Below are 24,003 nucleotides of genomic sequence, written 5' to 3'. Positions count from 1 at the left end.
TACACCGTAACTCAAGAAGAGGTCGTCCCCTTTAGTAGCCAGTGCAGGTATGATAGTATGGTAAGGTCTCTTTCCTCCCTGAAGTTAACCTGTTTTTAATACAACCTTTGTGATACAATGGTAGGCATTTTCAAGTACCTTCAAAGCATTGGGATGGCCTTTAGTAAGGACAAAACCAGACCCTCTGTTTTGAAGGGTGAAACCGCATCCTTTGGGGACAGCTAAGAGATGGTTAATGTATACATAGCTGGGTCTCCTAAACAAGTCATAACCTTACCACCAGTTCCAAAACCTGTAGCGCAGTCAAGTACTATTTACGATCGAAACCCACAGTAAATATGTACTGACCTGCGTAATTACTTTGAATATAACTACAGGCATTTCCCCACTGATCTGTAACTAAAGTAATCGTTTAAATTAGAAAATACTGAGATTGTCGGTTCAAAAACCAAACCTGAGAAATAAACGGTATCAGATGAATTGACCGGGTTTCCCTGTAACATGGAATCTGTATGAGTTTGCATTGCAAAAAAGAGGTATTTGATTGACATGAATGACTCGTGGATTTGCTCCCTTTGAGTTAAATAGCCGAGCTCTGGATGCTAAGTATTCCTAGAGAAAGAAAAAATCGAGGGGTTCATGTCGATGCATATGTTTAGCTTTATTTTTGAAGCTAACCTTACTAAGCAATTCTTTAACTGGGATATGTTCGACGTCAGGGTCTGTAACATAGTATTGGCTGTCTTTTCAGGTGTTAGATACATATCCCGAACTTGAAGTCTCTGGTGAAATTTTACCAGCAAACGCGAGTCTGGTAGCTATTTGGTTAGTTGACGTCAATTTCGAATTCAAGCGAACGGACCGTAATGCTTCGATTAGAGTGTGTAGATACTCCGGCGAATTATGCTCCATTTCAGAGAGAGGTTTCGAGAGTCCTTGTTCCTGAATGCTTTCCAGGATTCCCAACGCAAGTAAGGCCGTTATACCTACAGCGTCATGAAGTAGGAAATGAAATGAATGTTATACCACCTACCCTGTCCATTTGGTGGGCACTGTGGGAACAACAATGAGAAAAGTTTTACGATGTAATATTCAAAATTTTACCTCGTACACAGTGACTTCGTTTGCATAAGTATACTGAATAGGTTCTACAAATGTCGATCTGTGATTAGCCAGGTCTTCCAGTTCCATGAGGCCACCTTTGCTTTTGATGAGTTCAACAATGGCGGAGGCTACTCTGCCCTTGTAAAAACCGTCTTTTCCATGGGCTACTACTTCTTTGAAGGTTCGCGCCAAATTGGGTAGCTTGATAATTTGACCAGGCAAAGGTGCCTTGCCATTGAGTAACATTTCATCTCCATTAGGCGATGCGTTTTTTATTAATGACTAGTTTGTTCAGATGAGCGATCTAAGCTGATGCAGACAAGTATTCCAAACCTCGGAGCGTTGCCACTGTACAGAGGCATCCAATCAGTTATATCTATGACATACATTTGTAAGCAGAACTTGCCGCATGTCCATGAATCTCCGACACGGGGACACTGAAAAACAACTGAGAGATTAAATCGTGAAAGAATAAGTATTGTCATATACCCTTCTTCTGCCAAACGTATTGCTGGCTCGAAGATATCAGCAATTGTAACCGAGCCACTCCCAAAGGTCTCAATGGTATCTACCCAAGCAGCAGCAGCCCCTGCCTGACTGTCAGGGAATGTCTCTCGGATTGAACCTGATTCAAACCGCCTGACCTGGAACTGTTACAGAGTTAAGGTCGGTTAAAGGAATAGACCCTTTGATTCCGCGAGCCAGAAGATAGTCAATGTCCAATTTAGCTGGAGCACGGCCTGACCCATTTAGCGCCTTTACCGTCTTCGTCTTTGCATCATAAAAAAGGCAAAATGCGTCGCTATAAAGAAATCGTTGATAGTATCTCAATTTTTGCTGTATATCAAAGAATGAAGGCATACCCGCCGATCCCGCAGCAACTTGGCTCTGTTACGTTTAATGCAACTGAAGTAGCAACTGCAGCATCCGCTATTCAAATAGGACATTGAGCATCCAAATTATCCATCACTTGTCCTCTGTGCTTCACACACCTGCATTCCCGCCCTTTCTCAATATCTCTAGACCCGCCTCTGTCGCCAATGGTTGGGATGAAGACACCATTCCCTTAGTGCCATATACCACAGACCTGCGACTGGCAAAGCGCTGGAATATAAGCTCTGGATTGTTGACCTTGGACCAATCGATGGTAACTGGGGGCATCGTGCGTATGTTTTTGAGGCGATCGCACGGAATTTTGGTTTTTATAGCGCTAGAGCCGCACGGTAGCGGAGAGCCGTTGATAACCCGGTAGCAGATTTATACAATGGCACATGGGTTATTCTGAGATAGTTATAACCTCACTGGCCTTTTGTTAACCTCGTGACAAACCAATCGTCGATTGTATGTCATGGGTATCATGTGTGGGAGGATACATATAAGTTATTGCTTGTGAAGAAACGTACAGAGGGACAGAGCATGGTGATATCCTGAGCCAAAAGCGTGAAGTGATCGCTACGCTTCAGCTTCGACAAGGTGATCGATTTTAATTTAGACATTCATCTTGATTGATCTTAATCCAAAACCGTGAACATGTCGTTAGAGCTCAAATTACAACAAGCCTCTGTAGATTTTGAAAATCTCCAAGCAGAGCTGTCACGAGTAGTGGAAGCCAGGCAACGTCTCGATGCACAGCTTTCAGAAAATGAGTTGGTTAAAAAGGTTAGTTTGCCACTTCCATGTCGTACTGGAAGTTATCGCTAACTGTTTTCTAATAAAGGAGTTTGCAGTTTTAACTCCCGAAAACACTATTTACAAGTTGATTGGACCTGTTCTCGTCAAACAGGATCAAGCTGAAGCAAAAAGCAATGTGGACACGCGACTAGACTTCATACGCAGCGAGATGTTTGAAATCTTTCACTTTATCCAATGATATCTTTGAATTAACAATATCACAATGTTACAGCCGACGGGTGGAAGCACAAATCAAAGATATCGAGGGAAGGCAGGAAAAGAAGAAGGGAGAGGTAAGAGTTTGAACGCCAACTGCAATTTTGCTGTGCTTGGACTCATGTTCGAGTGTGTACAGCTGGTGCAAATCCAATCAGCACTTCAGCAGGCATCTACTCAGTCCTCCTCCCCCACGCTGACAGCATGAATTAACAATCATAACCGACGCTTTTTTCTTGTCTAATATTTCGCCTCCCTGCCGTTTCTTTGTGCTTCAATAATCACGATTTGTTGAGAGATTCGAGGACTCCTTTTGGTTTTGATCCCAATGGAGTACTCTGTGCCGCCTGTACTTTCGCAGCCCGAGCTATGTCGCGTTCTGTTTCAGGACTTTTCAAGACGGTGTGAAGAGTAAATCTCTTCATGGCAGATACAGGCGGACAATTACGAATGACAACAAGGTCGTCTCGTCGGAGTTCTATACATCTTCAATTTAGAACGCATTATCAACCTCTAAACCATACGTACGATTCTTCTCATCATGAACCAGATACTTTTTGCTCCTTTCAATTCGCTAAAGGTCGGAAGCTGGGTGAGTGCTAGGCTACAACTCATAGTATGAAGACAAACCTTTCCAGTCAACTTGTGTATCACCCAGCGGGAGACCGTCACGGTGACGGTTTTCCTCATGAATCCAGCCTTGGTAACCACCCCATGAAATGTCATTGGTGGCATTTTGGTGGACTCGAATCAAGAAATGGTTGGGTGTGCTTTACTAGTTAGCGCGACTGTGAACAGGTCAATGGATTGTAAGTATTCCGTGAGAAAATGTTTACATCCCACCCGTCCCGGGCCGCTTTTCCCGTGCGAGATATGTTGTTTGTCCAAATGTTGTCTTTATTTTGGTCGTCAAAGACCGCTGAACCCTTGACTAGTTATGGGGGTTATTGGAACAATAGGTACATATGTCATTTGGAAATTCTGGTCGATGTTTAGTGTGCCAAATTGTTGGCCCTTCATATGATTTGCAAGACACAAGAACAGACATTGGGTCCGACCTTGACGAATCCCTTCAAGTTGACCATATGATATCTTCAACAACACTGGTACTCAGTGACATTTATAAGTCCTTTGTTTATTTGTTAGCATAGCAATAAATTGACGCGACGCGACGCGTTTAGGGAGAACCGGACCCATACCAGCTTACCACAGAAAGCAGCAACACAAAACACCGTTGGGTGTAAATTTTGTTTTTTTATCTTTTCTAAACGCTACATTCTCATTTTTAAATCCTTGAAAGATTTGGAAGAGCAGCAACACTAATAAAATTGCAGATTTTCTGGCGGAGAGATTGATACGGTTCTGAAAATCAAGTTGGCTTTGTTTGTTTATGTTTTTCATCCATACCCTAGAAGAAGTTCTCAACAACAACCAGTACAGACTACAGAGAGCAGGGGTGAAGAATTCTAACAACCTGTCATTGATCTCTCCAACTCTGCAATTCGGCGAGCCCGCAAATCCAACTCCTTTTTACACACTTCCATCTCTTTTTGAACCTCTTCTAGGGTGTCAGAACGATTTTTGAGCTGCTTTTGGAGTGCAGTTATGATGATTTCCAAGGAAGATTGATCACGACCACCGCGACTGCCAGAAACATTCCTGTCCGAAATTTGATTAGCTTCACTGGATAGAATTGAAGGAGAACCGTTGGGAATGGATCCTGTCTGTACGGCAACGGAGCAAAGACCGGGCTTCCGTGTTTGAGGAACATGAACCATCGTCGGTTCCTCGCAAGGGTTGGGTGAGGTAGGGTAAGTCTCATTGAAGAACGCGGGCAATGAAATGTCCATTAAGCGTTCATCAGCTATATGATCACATGGGTGAAATGAAGGAATATCTACAAATGGGCACATACGAGACGTCGCTGGCCCACTTTGAAGGCCTGAGGAGGGTAAAACACGCGCGATGTCAATTGTAGCGTCCTCCGAATAATTGAGGCTAGAAGTAGTAGCTACTGGGTTTGTTCCACTGTTCAACATAACTGCATGACAGGAAATGTCAATATTGAACCCCTTCGAAATCAGGCAGATGGATTACGAACCGTAATCATTGATGATATCGAGCTCTTCATCAACATTCTCGTCGCGTGATGATTTTTCGTTCACCCAAACTGTCGCAGCCTTTGATTTAGGTGTAGACTGGTCTTGTGGATTTTCTAGGCGTATCTGAGGGATGTCTTGAAATGGTTCTTGGGTGGATGGGAAACACTTATTAAGGCCTTTACGACGTTGGATTTCTTCGGCGTCTGAAACCCAACCTCCTCGGACGGCGTTCTTGTCACTTGCCCCACTTTGTGAAGAATTACCACCAGGACGTCCAGTATCCGTAAGCCAAGATGTCAGAATATCATGCCCTAAACTATCTTTCCTCGCCATTGTCCTCTTGAATAGCCCCATCTTAGCATCGTCAACTACATCGAATAGTCCTTCCGAAATTGGGCCCCATCTGCGAAGAAACCACGACATCATAGCTTCTCCTTCTCTCCGTGTTTGGGTAGTGTTAAACACATCCTCTGCAGATTTGCTTTCCCCTATTGATTGCAGCGTTGAGGTAGCAACGGATCCGCCTCCGAATATACGACCACCGAACATCCTAGACAGGTCCTCTACACCAACACCGTTCTCTTCTTTAACCAACGCTACCTGGCTGAAGAATGCGAGTAGATAAATGATAAGCGAAAAGTTGGGAGATGGAAGGAGTTGCAAAAGTAGCTGAGCAACGAGAATGTGTGTGGATTCGGTGGGACTAGTGTAAGTGCGTGCAAGCGGTACAGTTGACGGTAATCCGTGCCTTCGTCCGAAGGCAGATGTTGGTTTTGGGTCGGAAGCAAGCTTGACATTTCCTTCGTGGTTATCATTATCATCATCATCCAATTCACACCAATCCCAAATTGCTCGAAACATGAAAGATGGGAGGATAGGCTCAGGAAGAGAAGATAGATAGGTGGTCAACAAAGCACAGATATCCGGCGTGGACTCGAGATGTAGAGATGTATTGATCCCAAAACCAACGCTTGTTATTGGATGACTATTTGATTGTCGCGAACGTATGGTGCTGCCTGGAAGGGGGACTTCCGAATTGAATATGCCGATAAGCTCAAAAAGGCGTGCACGGTTTGGCAAAGATCTGAAAAGGTGTGGCTGATATATACCTCATAACGAACGAGTTGGATCATTAGCAGACTGTAAAAAAATATTAGTGTTAATAAATAAATACACACCTGTACGATATAGTTCTTCAATGCAGTTAACCACTATGATAGGAAGACAATGTTCACGTCCTCCAAGCACTACATATGTAGATGAATATATCGATGCTTTTCGAATCGGCTCTCCAAGTACCGCTAAAGAATCGGAAATGAAATATATAGATTATTGTCAAACCAAAAATTGGATGAAGAGGTCAACTCACTAAGTGGCCCATCATGAGTTTTCACATGTATCTTGCCTTTTTCCAGGAGGGAAGCATGAAATGCATCCCTCTCTTCAAAATCCAGTTGATCTAATTGGTGTGCAGCCAGAAGTTCAAAAGAATTGAGGTAATCCTCGACTCGATACGAAGTGCCAAGGATATCCCGCAGAGAAGCTATAATCAAGCGCGGATCAGGTTTTCTAGCAGAAGCAGGCAATGTACTCGTTCCTGGAACAGATAACGAGGCTGTCGAGCGCCCATCCATAGTAACTGGTCTTGGTTTGTCTGTCAAGGAAGATTTCTCACCACCGCTGCTGCTCCTCAGTCCATTCCTGGTCTTGCTTCGATTTCGATAAGGAACCAGCCCTTCGAAAGCTCCAATCCTGGGACCGCGATACATATCCTCAAAATGAGTAAAGTCGACAAGAGGAGGACTAGAGCTGGCAAGTCCCCTAGCAATGCAGTCGTTGTCAATATCGATTTGGGCTTGCAGATCAGAAGGCATTGACGTGTATCGTCTTCGAGAGGCGGACGTAGAAGTCAAACCATCACGAACAGGAGTACCTTGGTCCCAGAGGTCGAGTTCGTGATGAATTTTGGGCATTTTTTGACGACCTAACACTTTCGACTTGATCGAGTGTGTCTTTCCAGGTCCGCCGAAAGTCACTGACTTGGGCGTCGACTGCCCACTCTGTTGCAAATTACCAGTCCCGCCACCAGGATTAGGATTGGGTGTTCCTTTTGATGTCCGTGTAATGGATGGTATCCCGCTTTGTCGATGAATTCGTGGATTGCGGATGCAAGGCTCTGGTGTTACATGAGCAGAGGGCACAGGAGGCGACGGAGTAAATGATGTGGAATCAGAGGACATTAGAATATCATGAATGTTTCAAGAGATGATTAAAGGTGTATTATAGCTGCTGGACAAAACGTTTGGTTGGCAAATGACGCATGCGGAGGGACAAAACTCACCGACTAGTCCTGTTTACAATTTTGTCGAATCAAATTTGAAACTATCCTGGCTAGTCTAGGACGTATGGAAGATTGGCTCAATCGGGTGATACCTATAAGTGATCAGGGTGAAAATAGCTAAAAAAAAATTGGTTTAGCAACAGTTGCAATTGACTTTGTGTTCATTGACAGTCCGATAACCATTGCCTTCCTGCCTTTGGTTTATATATACTTTTGACGTAGAGACAGATTGATGATAGAGAGGATGTTCCAAACATTTGTTAAGGTATTGCAAACTACATGATATGAAAGACAAAACATAAATGAAAAAACCTAATGATGAAGTTAACGTTTGAATTAACTAGAGAACGGTGACTAAGCGATTCCACTCTCACATATAAAGAACACTCACTCTAAGTATTTACCATAGATGTTGAGGACAGGGTTGATGACATTAATCGAATAACTCAACTGCGATACAAATAGACCAATGAGTATGAACCTATACACCAGAGATGATGGGATTTTCTTTGATAGGCGCTTCATCAACTTCATCATAGGGACAGTAACGTGATTTCCTTCTTAAAATGGGCCCATATCTAGTTTAATTTTTACAAGAAGTCAGAGACAGTGCACATAATGTATTCGACGCTTGCCTTTTTAAAACAAGTGGGATTGGAACCATGAGCACTGCAATAGCTCCGATCAACGTTGATGCCCATTGTGGATTCAGGGAGTCGTACAGGTTAGAGGAAAAGAGCTTAACGTACACAAATCACATAAGAAAGCTAAGAATCATGAGAACAGCTGTTGATATGAGATATTTACCGGGAATGCTGCCCCAAATATACTTCTGATCACGGTGCTTGATGCTAAAGCTGATGCAGCTACAGATAGATACGCATCTATAATGTAATTAAACAGCCCTAGCTGGAAAATAATGTTAGACAGTTGCATTAGTGTGATATAAACAACGTACGAATATAAGTTGAATAGCAAAGCCCATCAGCAAGCCAGACAGCATGGGGGCCCAGTACGAAAGATGTGGAAAAGATGTCCATCTGAATAAGTTCCTGAATAAGATTGACACGCAATACTGGAAACACTTACGCAAACCAAAAAAATGACATGGCAAAAAGGGGTGCAGCGTATAATACCATTTCGAGGCGAAATTCTGGAGCAACGGGCCTTGGGTTACAGCGTTCGGCTTCTTTCTCGTATTGAGGGTTGTAGTATGCAACATACTGAAAGAATCAAGAGTCAAGACACAGGGTTAGGATAAAAGAAAGCTTACAAGAACAACTGCAAGTGCACCTCCAATCGGGATCGGAAGAAACATGAGACCAGACACACCCGCACTGAACTGGTGTCCTTGGGCGAACACGATGGGGTACGCGGTAAACAAGAGGTACAAGCATCCGTAAACAAACTAGGCAGAGAGAAAGAGTTAGAGAAACAGGTCATTTAATTGGAAGGTTAAGGCATACTCACACTCATGTAGAGAGTAATGACAAAGAGCATTGGCTCACAAAATAAGACCACAAAAGGTTTCGCAAGGATGTCTTCGATACGTTTCTTGTAGTCCAAATCCTGCCTCTCCAAAATGGCGTAATAGCGTTCATTACCAGTCTCAGCACGCTTGGCCTGAGCTTTCTTGACGAGAAGTTTTGGCCTGTTTCAACTGCTTTGAAAAGATATATAAGGCTGATGCGTTGTATGAAAACTTACGCATACGTCTCAGGAATTGTGAAGACGATTAAAATTTCGCAAACGGCCGCCTTAAAGGTAAGATGTTAGAAATGAAATAAAGGGATGAAAATCCACTTACAAAGGCAGCCAATACCCAGAAGAGCCATCGCCAGGAGATTGTGTCCCCAATGAATCCTGCGGCTGTTGGTCCCAGAGCCGGACCAGCAAATGGAGCAACTGTGAATACCGCCATGGCCTTGCCTCGCATTTTTGCATCCCAGATATCGGATATTAATGCACTATCGACGATTATGTTGGTTTTTTTAATCAGAAAAGTCATTAAAAAAGCAAACCCAGAATTGGTCAGAGGGGCCGCAGCAAAAGTGCCCCCAAGAAAGCGGAATAACAAGACCGAAGTTGTATTTTGCGCAAGGGCATTCGCCATCATGAAGCACTGAGATTTTGTGTCATTCTTTAGTCGCCACCTAAGAAAAATGTCTCTTGCCATGTATACAAAAAAAGGATACACAAAAAGTGGTCTTCTTCCATATTGCTCTGATAAAGGTCCCCATAATAATGGCCTGACCGTCAATGTTTAGATAAAATAGGAGGAGTGATAGGTAAAAAGCGTACTGACCCAACGCAATAACCACAAACAAAAAGTGATAAAGTTAAAATTCCCACCTTCTCCGACATTTGAAACTCGTCCTTCAGCTGTGGAAAAATGCCAGATGCTACGGAGGCGCAGCGTAAGTAGTCTGCGCATACAATTAACCCAGATTTTAACGTACGAGACGAACTAGCAAAAGTCCTGTATACTGAAGTGGTTACGCAATTGAATTGCATGTTTAACAACAAAACTTACGCGTTTAAGACGAGAAGACCGCTGATCAGAGTCAGATACCATCGCTTCGCGTCAGACCAATTCTGTAAAGCGCAGTTAGGTGTAGAATCGTATGTGGACAGAAGGAAACTGACTTGTGGATCATCCGGATCACCAGGGTCGAATGCATCAATCAGATAGGGGTCATAATCAGCAAGACTTTTCTCATCCAGTTTGTGGTCCAAGCGACGCGTCGACTCTGACGAGGTGGAGGCTTGAGCATCGATATTCAGGTTGTCAGGATCTATCATTGGATATTGTAGTCAACTAGAGGGCCCTGGGGGAAAAAACGAAGTGCAAATACGTTAAAATTTGCATTTTCAAGGGCTCATATAAGGAGGCAAGTCGTATGCATTGAATGACCTTGAGCATTATGGAAAAACAAATCTACCGTCTTGTACCAGTGTGTACGCTGACATGATAGCGATTGATATACATGCGAGAGGGGGACGAACCATCATGTGGGTCATTTCCGGCTATGGTTAACTGCCGATTCCGCGATGGATATGTCCAAAAGAAGAATATTTTTTAACATTTTGCATTCAAAGGAAAATCGTCAATGTATTCACACCGCGTCGCGACGCGTTTGCGTTTGACACAACCAATACACTATACATTTCATCAGCCACATTCTCGATGGACTTTACAGAACTGTACAGACAAACGACATCGCTGGTTGCATTTAGTCCTGGTGCTCACTTTATACTAACAGCCGTTCAAGATAGAATCATCGTACGACGAACTGATACTTTCCAAATTACGAGAACATGGCTAGTCGACAGTTCCCCTTCTCCGACGCAATCTGCTCTCATATCTCTCAACTCCAAGCAAAAATTCCATACATCTAATTCTTCAAATATCAATCCAGATTCTTGGATAACACATGTCGGATGGTCCTGCGATTCCGAGTATATTTTGGCAGGGTGTGCTAAACGCGGCGTCGTCCATCTCTTGAAACTACGCGACGAGGAATGGTCTGGACGAATTGATTCTGGTACTGAAGGTAAATAGGTAGCGCCGGTTTTTCATGTACCATGGGGGGCTCAGCGTACAACAGGGCTCGTAAAAGCCGAATGGGCACCTGATGGCCGGACTGTCCTTTGTTTTTCTGACTGGGGCGTAAGTTTCAAAATTTTCTTGAGCAGTCAGGTCATATAAATGGTACTTGCTCAGCTGCGCGTGTCCTTATGGTCCATATCAACCGGGTCAGCCATGTATATCCAATTTCCGGTCTTTCCAGATAAAGGTACGCGAACTCCTTGGCTTGGTTTTTAAAATTCTTGTAGTCCAAGCTCACATGTCTCCCAGGATACGCCTTTCGGTCAGACGGGCGCTACTTTGTGCTTGCCGAGAGACACAAATCAAAGGACACACTTGGAGTGTACGATGCAATGCAATCATACAAGCTCATCCGAGTCTGTCGATTCCTCCGCATCTGTCTATCCTGTCCTGATGCCTCATTCAAGCATTTTCCCCTACCTACATTATCTATTTCATCAATTTCGCTGTCACCGAATGGAAACTATCTTGCTGTATGGGAAGGCTCTGTCGAGGTAACATTCTCTCATATTTCTGCTTTACATTTGATCATTTTGAACTCATTTCGCATGATATGGTTGAAGTATAAACTGTACATAATGACATTGACAGGCGATACATTGGCATCCTTCGTCCCTCCCGTCGATCCGGGTCTGGGTGTTCGTACCGTAGCGTGGCACCCTTCCGGTAGCTTTTTGGCTGTCGGGGGATGGGATGACAAAGTATGAATTTATTTTCTTTCTTTTAAGCTACTCTTACGTTTTTAGGTTTACATTTTGGACAACCTTAGTTGGTCTGTCGTGGCGGTTTTGGAATCATCCACGCGCATATCCTCACAAGTGGTAGGCAAAAACCAAACACCTGTACCGCTCTGACTCAAAGCTTTATATCTTAGAATACTTGGAGGGAACCCGCAAAATGGCTGGAAACGACGGAGGGCCGAGGGTTCTTGTCTTGTAAGACTTTAATAAACTATTTGGGTCCACGTATAACACATAGAGTCCTTTAGATGATCGATTACAAGGACCGCAGGTGTTAAGTACTACTCGGACTGATCAAACAAAAGCGAATCCCAAAACCGGTGTTGTTCAAATGGAGTGGAATTTGACTGGGAGCTTGCTTTTGGTTCGATTTGGTCAGCACTCTATCGATAAGGCTTGTCTAAGTTTTCAATTAAACGGTTCAAACTTCAGACCATGTTCCAACGACAGTTTATCTATTTGATTTCCCCTCACCACAAGAACAATTTCAGCCAAAACTGAGGACTGTACTCATACATTTGCAGCCTGTTCATCAAGCCAGATGGAACCCTGTGCGTAAAGGCAGCCTAGCATTATGCTGCTCCAATCAAAGCATTTACACCTGGAGCGATGAGTGGCAAGGTGAGTATGGTGAAGAAGAAGAAATAGCAGAATGCGTTGGTGTGCCCGCCAGTGAGTTTGCAGCTTTTGTCACTCTCCTCTATCGAACTTGAGGCTGATGTATTAACAGAGCAATTCGAAACCAAAGATATTTCTTGGGCGCCTGACGGTAAAGGTCTCATTTTGATGGGAAAGGATCACTTCTGTTGTGCATTTGAAGTGTCAGAGGATGGAATTTGAGTTGGTAACCTAAATGATGGGCAGTGGAATTGCTTGATATATACAGTGAAATGTGCTACTATAGCTTTTGCTGAATGATGCGCACCATATCGCTGGGGGGTTTGTTTACAATATTCCGAAGTAAGAAGTTGTCATTTTCTTTACAAAATTAAATAAAATGTGAATAAACATGATATAGAAGTTTATACTCTGCCTTCCCAAGTAACCAGCCTGGTGTTCTGGAATCAATTGGTACATGGTTTATTGTCCGAACTTAAAGAAAATTAGAGGCTAGCAATCCATTGTTCGAGGTCTGCGTTGACTTGATCTTTCGCTTCCCATAGAACCCAGTGCCCAGCGTCGTATTCCCTCACCGTGGTGTTGGTGCAAAATTTTAAGGTTGACGCTATAACCATACCAGGGACGGCAACGGGATCTTCTTTGGCCACGGCGAGGAAGACGGGAGTGGCAACGGTGTATTTGTCCAACGGCACTTCTTCAATGATGTGTCAAATGAATGGTTGGTTTTGAGGAATAGCGAACATACTTTTCGAGTCTTCCCTGCCGATGGACGATGTCGCTACTCTGTACCAACATAATGGGGCAATGATTCCGCTTTTCGCGAAAGTAACCTTCTGTGTATCGTATTCCTAGAATTACCAAAAGATGAAGAAAACGGGTGTAACACGGGGAAGATAAAAGTATACCTCTTGAGTTATAAAAGATGGCAATGGAGAAACTTCATTTTTCAACAGAGTCGCTTTGTATGCACCAGTTGGAGTAAAGTTAGGGGCATCTTCGAAACGCAGGGAGATGAGATAACTAAAAAATGAATCGAGCTGCAGAGGCAACGGTCAATTATCTGGTTCCCCACTAAAGGACAAAATGAACGTCTTCGTACGCGGTCCTTTATGATTTGGTCAGTGCCATCTTCAGAGAAAAAGCTCCAGTATCCAAAGCGCTCTTGGCCGGTCAATTGGGCCGTCTACAAAAGAAATCGCATAAATGACTTGAAATCATGGACAGAAAAGGTCGGACACACGTATGCAAGCAATTGGGGATATGAGATGGTAGGGTTGGGAGCATTATAGCCCACAGCGAGGAAAGCAAACCCAACAAATCGGTGCGTGTGCAGGTTGGCCAAAAAGCCAACTATTCTAGAGCCCCTAAGCAGGATAAGAGAATACGCGGATGAGGTAGATGACAAAGAAGCTCACCAATCGTGGCCGATGACAATGACGCGTTCCTCGCCATGGAGGGCATCGAGGAGATCGATCACGTCTTGAGCCACGAGAGAGAATGCGTATGCTTCGGCATTTGTCGGCTTGTCGGTGCCGCCGTAGCCAAGCATGTCCGGAACGATGACTGTGTGCCCGCGGAGTTCGAAGTATGCAACCTGATGCCGCCAGTCATAGGAAGAGCTCGGAAAGCCGTGCAGAAACAAAAGGGCTGGTTTTTTGGCATCGCTACCCTTTGAGTGATATACAGAGTAGCTGAAACCTCTTCCGGTGAGAACTCTTATGTACAAGGTAGAGTCCATGGCCATATCACTCATCAATCAGGATCCATGGCGTTTTTATACTTGTGATGCCGGCTTCGGCGAGTGGGCAAGCCCGGAGTCCATTTAGTTCGCGACATACCAAAATCCGAAATTTGAAATCACCGTCCCTGTCCTTGTTTCTCATGCTTTCCCGCTCAGTCAAGGCAGCAGCGCTGCTCCGACCCAGACGAGTGCCCATAGCTGCCATTAGAAGTTTGGGCACACCTTCAAACAACCCGCGACCAACACAGAAGGAGAAGGAGAAGGATGAGGATAAGGACGTTGGGAAACAGACCGACAAGCCTGCCAAACCAGAATTGCCCAAGGCCCTCGAGGGATTTTTCCAGCAATATCAGCAATCACAACGGAGACAGCAACAGTCCCAGGAATCGTCAGAGGAGCCTAGTCCCGAAAGACCAAAAAATCGCCGAAACAAGAACGAAACTCCTCCTCCGAATAACGGGTTTTCCAACAATCAGCTGGCATGGGTTGTTGCCTCAGCTACGGCCTATCTCGCCTGGTCTAACTCAGGCGCCTCTCATTCTCGGGAAATTACATGGCAGGAGTTCAGAACTGCGTTTTTGGACAAAGGTCTTGTCGACAGTCTAACGGTTGTCAACAAGCATCAAGTTCGGGTCAAACTACACTCAAATGCTACAGGAACAATGCAGCCTCATCCAAGTGGAGAGTACTACTTTTCGATAGGAAGTGTTGAGGCATTTGAACGCAAACTTGACGAAGCTCAGGTGGAACTTGGGATCCCTCCCTCGGAACGCATTCCTGTCTCCTACCAGGACGAAATCTCATCCGTTGGCGCCCTACTAAACTTTGCACCAACACTCCTTCTCATTGGTGTCCTTTATTGGATATCTAGACGTGGTTCCGGAAGTTCTGGAGGTGGAATCTTCAGCATTGGGAAGAGTCGTGCCAAAATGTTTAATAAGGACAACGAAGTGAAGACTAAATTTAAAGACGTTGCAGGCATGGACGAAGCTAAGGAAGAAATTATGGAGTTCGTCAAGTTCTTGAAAGAGCCTTCGAAGTACGAAAAGCTTGGAGCAAAAATTCCTCGTGGCGCTATTCTTTCAGGTCCTCCAGGAACTGGTAAAACCCTGCTTGCTAAAGCAACTGCTGGTGAAGCATCAGTCCCTTTCCTATCCGTTTCAGGCTCCGAATTCGTCGAGATGTTTGTCGGAGTGGGTTCCTCCCGCGTTCGTGACTTGTTTGCATCAGCGAAGAAGAATGCCCCTTGCATCATATTCATAGATGAAATTGATGCTATCGGTAAAGCAAGAGGGAAGGGTGGCTCATTAGGCGGCAATGACGAGCGAGAGTCGACTCTTAATCAGCTTCTCGTCGAAATGGATGGATTTGGTACCAACGAGCACATCGTCGTTCTAGCCGGTACCAATAGACCCGACGTTCTAGATCCTGCTCTTATGCGCCCAGGTCGCTTTGACAGACATATTGCCATTGACAGACCAGATGTATCAGGCAGGAAGGGCATCTATTTGGTTCACCTTGGTCCTCTCCGCCTCGATGACACAATCAAGGCTGACATTGGTTCATTTGCTCAAAAGCTAGCTGTCCTGACGCCTGGTTTCTCTGGTGCTGATATTGCTAATGTTTGCAATGAAGCCGCTCTTCATGCTGCCCGCAGGGGATCCGACTATGTTGACCCTATCGATTTTGACACTGCCATTGAGAGAGTTATTGTGGGATTAGAGAAGAAAAGCCGGGTTCTTAGTCCTGAAGAGAAAAAAACCGTAGCATACCACGAAGCTGGTCATGCAATTTGTGGTTGGTTCTTGGAGCATGCTGATCCCCTTCTCAAAGTCAGCATTATCCCAAGAGGAGTAGGTGCTCTTGGTTATGCTCAAGTATGTTATTAATTTGATTTGTTGGTTCATTTTCTAACCTCCTTTTGGCAGTATCTTCCTCCAGACCGATATCTTCTATCGACACCTCAGATGATGGACCGCATCTGTATGACATTAGGTGGCCGAGTTTCGGAAGAAATCTTTTTTGGTGCAGAGAATATCACAACTGGCGCTCAAGACGATCTTCAGAAAATCACTCGGATGGCCTTCGAAGCCTGTGCAAACTATGGCATGAACACTGTCATTGGGCCCGTCAGTTATGGAGGCGATCGTGCTGCCAAGGAAAGCTGGACGAAGCCCTTTAGCGAGAAAACTGCTGAAATGCTCGACTTCGAGGTTCGTAAAATGATCACAGAAGCTTATGAGAGAACACGAAACCTATTAACGGAGCATCGCGGTGATGTGGAGAAAGTGGCTAAGCTTCTCCTTGAGAAGGAGGTAATCACTCGGTAACGCTTCCATATTTTTTTGTACCTTTGATATTTGCTCACCATCTTGAATAGTGAGGATATGATTGACATGCTCGGCAAACGACCTTTCGCCGGCCGATCCGATGACATGGACAAATGGCTAGACGAGAACCGAGGAAAGGTCGCGCCTCCTCCTCTGGAATCCCCACCACCCAGTGAAGTTGACGATCCTATGCCTTCACCGGCACCCATTTTCAAAGGTCTGGACGATAAATCAATGCTCTAGATATTCACAGGGAGTAACTGTCGCACTCAATAACATTTGTATATTGTATCTAATAACTAGCTTTCCATCCAAAACATACACTCATTCAAATGCTAAGCACATGCATGTATCATCGAGTCGTTATAGATTGTATCTAAATCCACTCCAATAATCACCCTTCTCAGCCTTCGCATCTTCCACTGACTTGTATATGCCATTGCGTTCGTCTGCATATTTGCTAGGGGAATCGTGTATCACTTCGTCGCGCTCTCCGCGATCACGACGAGCATTCTCTTTCCTCAACAAGACTGCATATGCGATAGAACATAAAAAACCAACAGCAATATAGCCCAACACTACACCGTGGCCTAGCCGATACCATGGTCGATCTTGGGAGCGATACTGGTGAGCAAATATATGTCATTGTCAGAATCTGCCCTTTGACATCAATATATGTTATACATACAATATTGGCTGTCACCGCTCCATTTAAATTCCCAAATCCTATTGCCATACCCAACGTTACCGCCCGTTTATAAGATCCTTCCACGTTACTGGCGACCCATGCTACGGAATTAGCTGTTTTGTAGCTGGTAAATATGAAACAAATTTGTGAGTTTGAGCACGTAAACTGACGTATTATGGCATAGATAGCGCTACCGTTGGATTGTTCAGGATCTGTCAAAACGGACGATCGATTTGAACGCAGACTCACGAAACAGCTAAGTAAACCGCGAAATATGAAAGAGCTGGTGACCGAGAGACCATTAAAATAACGTAAGCCACCAAGCCAATACCAAATAATGCACTGTTCGTGTTTTTGCTTTCAAAAAAATGTCACCGATAATCAGGTATAACTTACAAATTTATGTAGCAGCGGGATTTGACTCTATCCCCAAGGAAGCCAATAAGGCATGTCATGAGACATCCCCAGGCATATACAGGCACAGAAAGGAGGTTGGCTTCTGTGGCTCGGAATCCTGTATGATTTAGGGGGCGTTTGGTGTAAAAATTAGTCAAGTCGTGGCAAATTCTTACCAAGCTATAAACTGTCAGCACACGGATCGAAAAGTTACAAGCCTGTGTCAATACCTGATTTATAATTGTCGGTAAAAACAAGGAGAAAGCATACAACGGTCCGTCACTGTGTAATCCAATAAGCAGGCTTGTCGAAGAAAAGAAAAAAAGAAAGACAAAAACACAAAAACCTACAATCCCATGTACATGCCCACTGATGACAAAACATTAGGCTGGTTTATGGCTTTGAAAACCAGAATAGGCTTACTCGCAATCCAGGTTTTCCAATCGGTCAAACTTTGCCAGATGTATTTGGTATGAAATGATTCTCCAGCGGCGCTTAGCTTCATGTCATTCTCTAGTCGTTGTATGACAAATTTCCCTATTGAAGCGAGTGAGCTACAGACAACGCATCGCACAGGAAAATCACGAGAGCTCATACGTTCTTCTTCTGTCAGGAAAGTTACCCTATCGGAATTAGGGAAGTCAGGTATAATCCAGTATGACGCAATTGCCGCAAGAACAGTTGCACATCCTTCCAGAATAAAAATCCATTGCCATGCTACCGTGCATCCTCAGTCAGCGAATTTACATAGGAGAGTTGATCGCAAAAAAACTCAGACCTGTTTTTCCTCCAATGCCGTCCATATTAGAAATAGCCGCAGCGAGCAATCCACCTTCCAGTATACATCAATCCAGTATAGGTGTTATTATTCAACTAAAAGCTAACTGAAAGCACCAGCCACTGTTGCTGAGGAGAAGAAGACTGCGATACGAGTGCCCATTTCCGATCGCTTATACCAGCTAAACGTACACAGTTTTGAGTGCGTTTGAAGTTACCACCCAGAATAATGATTTACCTTGTTATATAGAATACAACACCTGGATAAAGCCCAGCTTCGGTGACGCCAAGTAAGACTCTGACCGCTGCCAATGTTTCTTTTTACATTGCTATGCCAGAGAATAGGATTAAAAGGCATACTGATTAGGCTGCCGTAATCTTTAATTACGCCATGACAGGCCTAGATAGAGTGGGGTCTTTAGCGTTAAACAAATATGTAAAAGAGAATTTAACTTTACCATGACGATACCCCATAGAAGCATCATGGTGGAGAGCCAAACAGAGGGCCTGAGCCGACGGAGTAGAACATTACTGGCAGGCTGCAAAGACTTTTAACACCAGCAGGGATGTTATAAAAAAGGAAAATAAGTACCTCAAAAAGAGCATATGGGAAGAAGAAAACAGTTAATGCAATCAGGTATTGGTGGTCAGTGATATGTATATCTTGCTCCAGGTTGTACAGCTGTGAAAGAGATGTTGATATGAATTAAAACGCTCTCCATTTAGCCAAATGGCATACGCCAGATACTCGCCTTAGCATTTCCTATACTACCACGGTCCAAAAAGCTCAAAAGATATAAAAATGCCAGCCAAGGAATGATGTGAAGGTCTATTTTCCTAAGGACGGTCTTCTCATCGACACTTTCAGATTGTTTGTTTTGGGATCCCATATTCAGAAAGGTTTTGCTGGTCGTTTCCTGGTCTGTCGAAGGTTGGGATGTGGGCATAACCGTTCGAATGCGATAAACTGCCAGAACATGACTTCATATACTGATTTCCAAGTGGGCTTCTTTCCACGGGACAGAGATAGAAGCAGAACTGACACACCCGATGAATGGGTGAGAAGACATCAAATATAGTATAGACAATCCGTAAAGCAGGAGATACCCGGACCAGGGGGCCGATATACATTGTGTTCGATTTGCAACAAGGTTTTTTGAGGTACGTTGTTGGATTAAAGTTCAAAGCCCATGTTGAAATATTCGCACATATTCCGACAGACTCAGGCGTGCTGTGGTAACTCTGAAGGAAATAGGACAGATTCAGAAAATACGGTTATTATACAACCATTTTAGGAGTTCACTAGGCGCCTCAATATTTGCGCAAGGGACAATTGGGGTCACAGTGGCGCTATGCACTATTCAAATCTCCAACAATCCAATTTTGTGATATTGACGTCGGAATTTACAACCCAATCGGGCACGACACCTGCGGGCCCTACGGAATTGTTACGGAAAGGCACGTCGATATAGATCTTTGCCAACAACGTCTTCGAATCCAGCCAACGTCTGCTTGAGCCATTCTTTTACCATTTCAGTTTCTAATCCAGCCACCCTAACCACCGCTCCTCTTTTTTTTGAATCCACGGGGCTAAGAGACCATATCAGAGTATCAGGCTGCCTGGTTTTGAAGACGGAGATATTGTTGTATTTAGCCGTGATATCAGCTATGACCGATTGCATCTGAGGACCGTAAAGGATGAGCATGGCATAACAAGAGTATGGTTGAAGTCTGTCTCGCAAGGGACGATGTGGAATGTGAACGTCATGAACTCCGGTGTCTTCGATATCAAGCAACATCACATCTTTTGCCACCCTCTTTCCGCCGAGAAAGATTTCGTTAAGACTGTGATAACGAGAAAACACCCATTCTTCTCCAACCGACATCCGCCCAGAGGTTATCCAATCCAATATCACGGCTGATGAATCTTCCTGAAGGTAGAACCGTTGTATTTGATTGTAGGACGCGTCACGAAAGCAAGTTACAGGTTCGGGTAATAGAAACAAGGTGCTCATAGGTGCAAGGTGAAACTCTAGATTTTGTCTAGTGGAAGGCGTAGCAGCAGAATCATGCGGCAGTAAAGATGAGTGGATCCTATCAGATTTGACAGAAGCCAGACGCTTTCCAGGCCGCGATTTGAAGACTTTCGTTGAGCCCTTACACGTACTTCAATCAGTGAATCAATAACTGCAAGTAAATACATACCTGAGACAAGAGCATCAAGCTCCCTCCCGTAATCTCCACCCGTAGATCAACTTGATCGCCACTCACAAGACCGCCACCATAGCTCAAAAGATAAACCAGAGCAGTTTCACCTTGCACATTGGGAGAAAGTAACTTCAGGGGGTAAGTCGAGGAAAGCTCGGAGAAGACCGCTTTCTTGCCATGCACGGATAACACAATCCGCCCTCCTCCGGCATGTAGCTTGTGTACGAGACCGTCAGAGTTGATGGTCATTACAGGCAAAGAACCGTTGAGCTGATGTTCATGATACAAAACTGATCTGGGCCTGGGTGATCAATGGAGGATTTTTTTACAATATTTTGGAAAGTTCGTGGAAAAGAGTGTAACATAAATTCCGTATTTATATGCAAGAGTACTATGAGACAGTGACAAATGAGTGTGGTAATTTAGAGTTATGCGGATCCTGGAACTGAAAGATTGATCATAAGAAAAAACAACAAAACAAAGAGAAGTGGTCGAACAGTAGAGTCACGAGAAAAAGAGAGACAAAGGAAGGGAGAGCATAGTGGCATAGCAGTTACAAAGATTAATACTTGCGAGTTGCAAGCTCTCGGATTTCGAAAAGATGTGTCCGTTCCAAAGCCAAAGACGTATCCCGTCTGATTGTTTTGGCAAGGGTGGTTTTCCAACCCTTCATTTCAAATCGATGACGTTCCTCGGCCCTTCGACAGCTTTCGATGAAAGCATCATCCACCTCACACACCACCATTGATGCTCTTGAACCCCGATCACTGCCAGACTCCGATATCGTCCTAGAATGACTGTGCGCGGGACTCGGCGCCTCTATCCGTGAGTCTGAGGTGTTACTAGCATTCGAGGTCCGGGGGACATTCGCGCGTATTGTACCTCCTTTGGCCTCCCAAGAGTCACTGTCTTCTTCATCGTCTGCTAAATTAGCAAAGACATCAGGTTCATCCTCGTCAGGAGGCAATGTTGATATCCAACACATTCGAGTAGGGTCAAATATCATATTGCCGACTATTCGGGAACCAGCGACAAAGGAACCCATAGGCGACCCCACTGTGGTTCCAGAAAGATGTGTGATTAAAGCGGGACGGGTTGAGGTTCCAACAGCCATGTCGAATTCGCGAAGCACTTGATCATTGCCCTCCCAGCGGAGAGTTTGTGGATTCCACTTCATATCCCCGACAACTAGTTACAATTGTTAAAAGTCCGCTTCTTTGATTCTATAATCATGACAAACCTTTCGGAGTGGCACTTCCACCCAAATTGCGAATCAAGGTTGGTTTACGCTTGGTGGTCTGACTCGAAGGTGAAGAAACTTGTTTCTTCTTCTTGGGAAGCACATCGGATGCTACAGGAATAGACGTTGGAAATTGTACGCGAGACGTTTTCTTCAACGTAGTGATTACAGAATCTAATTGAATTCAGTACTAATGTGTCTGAGAATCGAAAAACGTAACTTACCAGGAATAGTAGACCTGCCTTTCTCTTTTACACCAGTAGCAGGAAGTTTATCAGGAGGCTTATCTCTTTCTGGAGCTTTTGGTCCAAAGGTCGCGCCTGGTATTCGATTTCCATAACCTTTCGGTTGGACACGATATCGTACTTCTTTCTCTCGGTCAGTCGGAAGATCTTCAATTCCATCCAATTCGGTACCATCTCCATACGTACGAAGACGTTTCGGTCGACGGAGAAGTTTTGGGGCAGATGGGCTAACCATCGCGCGTCGTGGTGGTACACTTTCACGTAACGATAAACTGGAGGGAGGGCGAGGCGGAAGAGGAGATGTTGCGCACAGAGCAGACGGTTCCGGTGTTTGTGTCGTAGATCCACTGAATACTTGTGAAAGTGCTGGTCGAGAACGAGGGCGCGACTGTGTCGGCATTGTCAACCGCTGGGCCGCTGGATTGGATGAGGGTGTAGACGGCCGCGATGATGACGCTTTGAAATCATGGATCCTACTTGTAGAATTCTTATGTGTCTTTGCTCGCGAAGCTGCTGTAGGTTCATTATAACGCGATGGTTTCGCAGTTTGGTCGGTTATAAGTGCTTGAGAGTGACTGGACTCGATCAATGACGACATGGACGCCTTCCGGGTCAGTTTCCGAGTTGTTGACGGCGGAGACGGTGGTTTGAGGCCTGAATGAGACTTCTGACCGCGAAGACTTCCAGGTTTGACTGAAAAAAAATTATGACTATTATGACTTTGAGACGGAGATTGCACGGGTGTCGGCAGATTCGAGACAAGGGTTTGAAATTTTTGAGAGCGAGAAGGGGGTCGAAGGGGAGGAGAGGGAGATAAGCGAATTTTCTGCAGTTGGCGGACAGAGGATGTAGGAGGGTTTGAAGGTGATTTGGAACGTTCCAACTTTGGCCTGGACGGCGGTCGTAGACTTGAGGTTCTTGGTTGTGGTATGCTACTACTGCGAGTAGATGCGCGATACGATTTATTACTTTGAGTGCTTGAAACAAGGCGACTAGGGCTCAATTCGACGTCGTCATTTATGATGAGCCCCATCTCAAAATCATCCTCAGGATCCGGAGAGGCAACGTTGACTGGGTTAGGAATCGGCTGAGCATTTTTTTTCGTCTCCAGGATTTTCTTGAGTTGGCGAGCGCTCTGACCGGATTCAAAAAGGGCAGATGGTAGCACGAGTCCTTCGAGGTCGTCTTCTTCGTCGTCTTCTTCTGTCTCTGTATCTGGGAGCGATGCGCATGAAGTTGAGTTAGATGAGGGCGATGCGTCGGCGAAGCCGAGAGAAGAGTAGGCATCCGATGATTGAGATGAAGAAGAATGTTCTTTGTCGCCCCATTCGAGAGAGTTCTTAGAAGCTCGATGACTGAGAGACAAAGGAGCCAAGGAAAGTTGAGTGATGTCCGTGGGTAATGCGAAGTCGTGTTCAAAATCCTCGTCGATAGCCTCAACAGCAGGCTTTGTGGCACCTTTGGAGAACACAGTAGGAAAGGCGGTGGCCTTTATAGTCGATACGCCCTCTCCATCTTCATCCTCGTAATCGGGTAGGCGCAGCGGAGGCCGGATATTGATATCGGAGACGGGTGATGACACCTCGGATCTAGTCGCCACACTGGCGGTCTGCAAAATGACGAGGGCACCGTCAGTGGGTTCCAAATCCATCTCCAAATCCCAGTCTTCGTCATCGTCATCTTTGTCTGATGGCGCATGGAGAGGTGAGTCGTCTGGAAGGTCGAAGTCGGCATCTGGCCATTCTTCGCGGGGTAGAATAAGAGTTGGGGTAGAAATGGGGGCCATGATGCTTATAGGGCTAGTCTTTAGATAATGTTGCTGGGAGAAAGCAAGTTGTTGGTAATACTGGCTGCAAGTTGTAGAACGTGGGGTGCAGCGTTGAAAGTTGAGGTAAAGAGCGGAATACTGAAAAAAATGAGGTTTGAATGGCAAGGAAAGGAGAATGACAGTCGATTACGGAGAAATACAGGAG

General features: G+C 44.8%; 10 protein-coding genes across 10 annotated transcripts; 4 read left to right on the top strand and 6 right to left on the bottom strand.

Moving 5' to 3' along the window:
• Positions 1-221: 221 nt before the first annotated feature.
• Positions 222-2,265, bottom strand: JR316_0000693 (Glutathione hydrolase-like YwrD proenzyme; the record flags this gene model as incomplete). Its single annotated transcript, XM_047886507.1, has 14 exons — positions 222-292; positions 349-399; positions 455-494; positions 550-612; positions 679-743; positions 798-811; positions 863-986; positions 1,034-1,052; positions 1,105-1,355; positions 1,492-1,541; positions 1,594-1,693; positions 1,749-1,906; positions 1,968-2,034; positions 2,097-2,265. 14 exons carry the CDS (start codon positions 2,263-2,265, stop codon positions 222-224), a joined length of 1,242 nt encoding a protein of 413 aa, XP_047754253.1.
• A 369-nt stretch (positions 2,266-2,634) lies between these two features.
• JR316_0000692 (Prefoldin subunit 6) lies at positions 2,635-3,199 on the top strand (the record flags this gene model as incomplete). Its single annotated transcript, XM_047886506.1, has 4 exons — positions 2,635-2,763; positions 2,822-2,946; positions 3,008-3,068; positions 3,131-3,199. The coding sequence occupies 4 exons, from the start codon at positions 2,635-2,637 to the stop codon at positions 3,197-3,199; spliced, it is 384 nt and encodes a 127-aa protein (XP_047754252.1).
• A 73-nt stretch (positions 3,200-3,272) lies between these two features.
• On the bottom strand, positions 3,273-3,726 carry JR316_0000691 (30S ribosomal protein S17; the record flags this gene model as incomplete). Its single annotated transcript, XM_047886505.1, has 3 exons — positions 3,273-3,469; positions 3,520-3,565; positions 3,622-3,726. The coding sequence occupies 3 exons, from the start codon at positions 3,724-3,726 to the stop codon at positions 3,273-3,275; spliced, it is 348 nt and encodes a 115-aa protein (XP_047754251.1).
• Positions 3,727-4,457: 731 nt separating this feature from the next.
• JR316_0000690 (Efflux pump FUB11) lies at positions 4,458-10,404 on the bottom strand (the record flags this gene model as incomplete). Its single annotated transcript, XM_047886504.1, has 20 exons — positions 4,458-4,855; positions 4,907-5,032; positions 5,093-6,202; positions 6,272-6,394; positions 6,463-7,269; positions 7,435-7,443; positions 7,839-7,884; positions 8,242-8,343; positions 8,393-8,474; positions 8,524-8,657; positions 8,708-8,842; positions 8,905-9,085; positions 9,142-9,191; positions 9,242-9,401; positions 9,456-9,683; positions 9,740-9,836; positions 9,894-9,913; positions 9,968-10,029; positions 10,081-10,229; positions 10,377-10,404. The coding sequence occupies 20 exons, from the start codon at positions 10,402-10,404 to the stop codon at positions 4,458-4,460; spliced, it is 4,047 nt and encodes a 1,348-aa protein (XP_047754250.1).
• Positions 10,405-10,621: 217 nt separating this feature from the next.
• Positions 10,622-10,996, top strand: JR316_0000689 (WD repeat-containing protein WRAP73; the record flags this gene model as incomplete). Its single annotated transcript, XM_047886503.1, has 1 exon — positions 10,622-10,996. The coding sequence occupies one exon, from the start codon at positions 10,622-10,624 to the stop codon at positions 10,994-10,996; it is 375 nt and encodes a 124-aa protein (XP_047754249.1).
• A 73-nt stretch (positions 10,997-11,069) lies between these two features.
• JR316_0000688 (WD repeat-containing protein WRAP73) lies at positions 11,070-11,898 on the top strand (the record flags this gene model as incomplete). Its single annotated transcript, XM_047886502.1, has 7 exons — positions 11,070-11,104; positions 11,159-11,175; positions 11,226-11,231; positions 11,294-11,400; positions 11,452-11,538; positions 11,608-11,745; positions 11,791-11,898. 7 exons carry the CDS (start codon positions 11,070-11,072, stop codon positions 11,896-11,898), a joined length of 498 nt encoding a protein of 165 aa, XP_047754248.1.
• A 989-nt stretch (positions 11,899-12,887) lies between these two features.
• On the bottom strand, positions 12,888-13,954 carry JR316_0000687 (Bifunctional epoxide hydrolase 2; the record flags this gene model as incomplete). Its single annotated transcript, XM_047886501.1, has 6 exons — positions 12,888-13,099; positions 13,151-13,253; positions 13,311-13,442; positions 13,505-13,588; positions 13,646-13,769; positions 13,821-13,954. The coding sequence occupies 6 exons, from the start codon at positions 13,952-13,954 to the stop codon at positions 12,888-12,890; spliced, it is 789 nt and encodes a 262-aa protein (XP_047754247.1).
• A 332-nt stretch (positions 13,955-14,286) lies between these two features.
• Positions 14,287-16,719, top strand: JR316_0000686 (Mitochondrial inner membrane m-AAA protease component; the record flags this gene model as incomplete). The annotated part of the gene is made up of 3 exons (XM_047886500.1): positions 14,287-16,023; positions 16,075-16,472; positions 16,527-16,719. 3 exons carry the CDS (start codon positions 14,287-14,289, stop codon positions 16,717-16,719), a joined length of 2,328 nt encoding a protein of 775 aa, XP_047754246.1.
• Positions 16,720-19,785: 3,066 nt separating this feature from the next.
• On the bottom strand, positions 19,786-20,794 carry JR316_0000685 (Urease accessory protein D; the record flags this gene model as incomplete). The annotated part of the gene is made up of 2 exons (XM_047886499.1): positions 19,786-20,493; positions 20,543-20,794. 2 exons carry the CDS (start codon positions 20,792-20,794, stop codon positions 19,786-19,788), a joined length of 960 nt encoding a protein of 319 aa, XP_047754245.1.
• A 313-nt stretch (positions 20,795-21,107) lies between these two features.
• On the bottom strand, positions 21,108-23,816 carry JR316_0000684 (Protein byr4; the record flags this gene model as incomplete). The annotated part of the gene is made up of 3 exons (XM_047886498.1): positions 21,108-21,733; positions 21,786-21,959; positions 22,010-23,816. The coding sequence occupies 3 exons, from the start codon at positions 23,814-23,816 to the stop codon at positions 21,108-21,110; spliced, it is 2,607 nt and encodes an 868-aa protein (XP_047754244.1).
• Positions 23,817-24,003: the final 187 nt, after the last annotated feature.

This window comes from Psilocybe cubensis, chromosome 1, assembly GCF_017499595.1.
Source record: "Psilocybe cubensis strain MGC-MH-2018 chromosome 1, whole genome shotgun sequence".
Taxonomy (NCBI): domain Eukaryota; kingdom Fungi; phylum Basidiomycota; class Agaricomycetes; order Agaricales; family Agrocybaceae; genus Psilocybe; species Psilocybe cubensis.
Note: the sequence above shows the minus strand (reverse complement) of the source record. Positions and strands in the feature narration are given on the sequence as shown.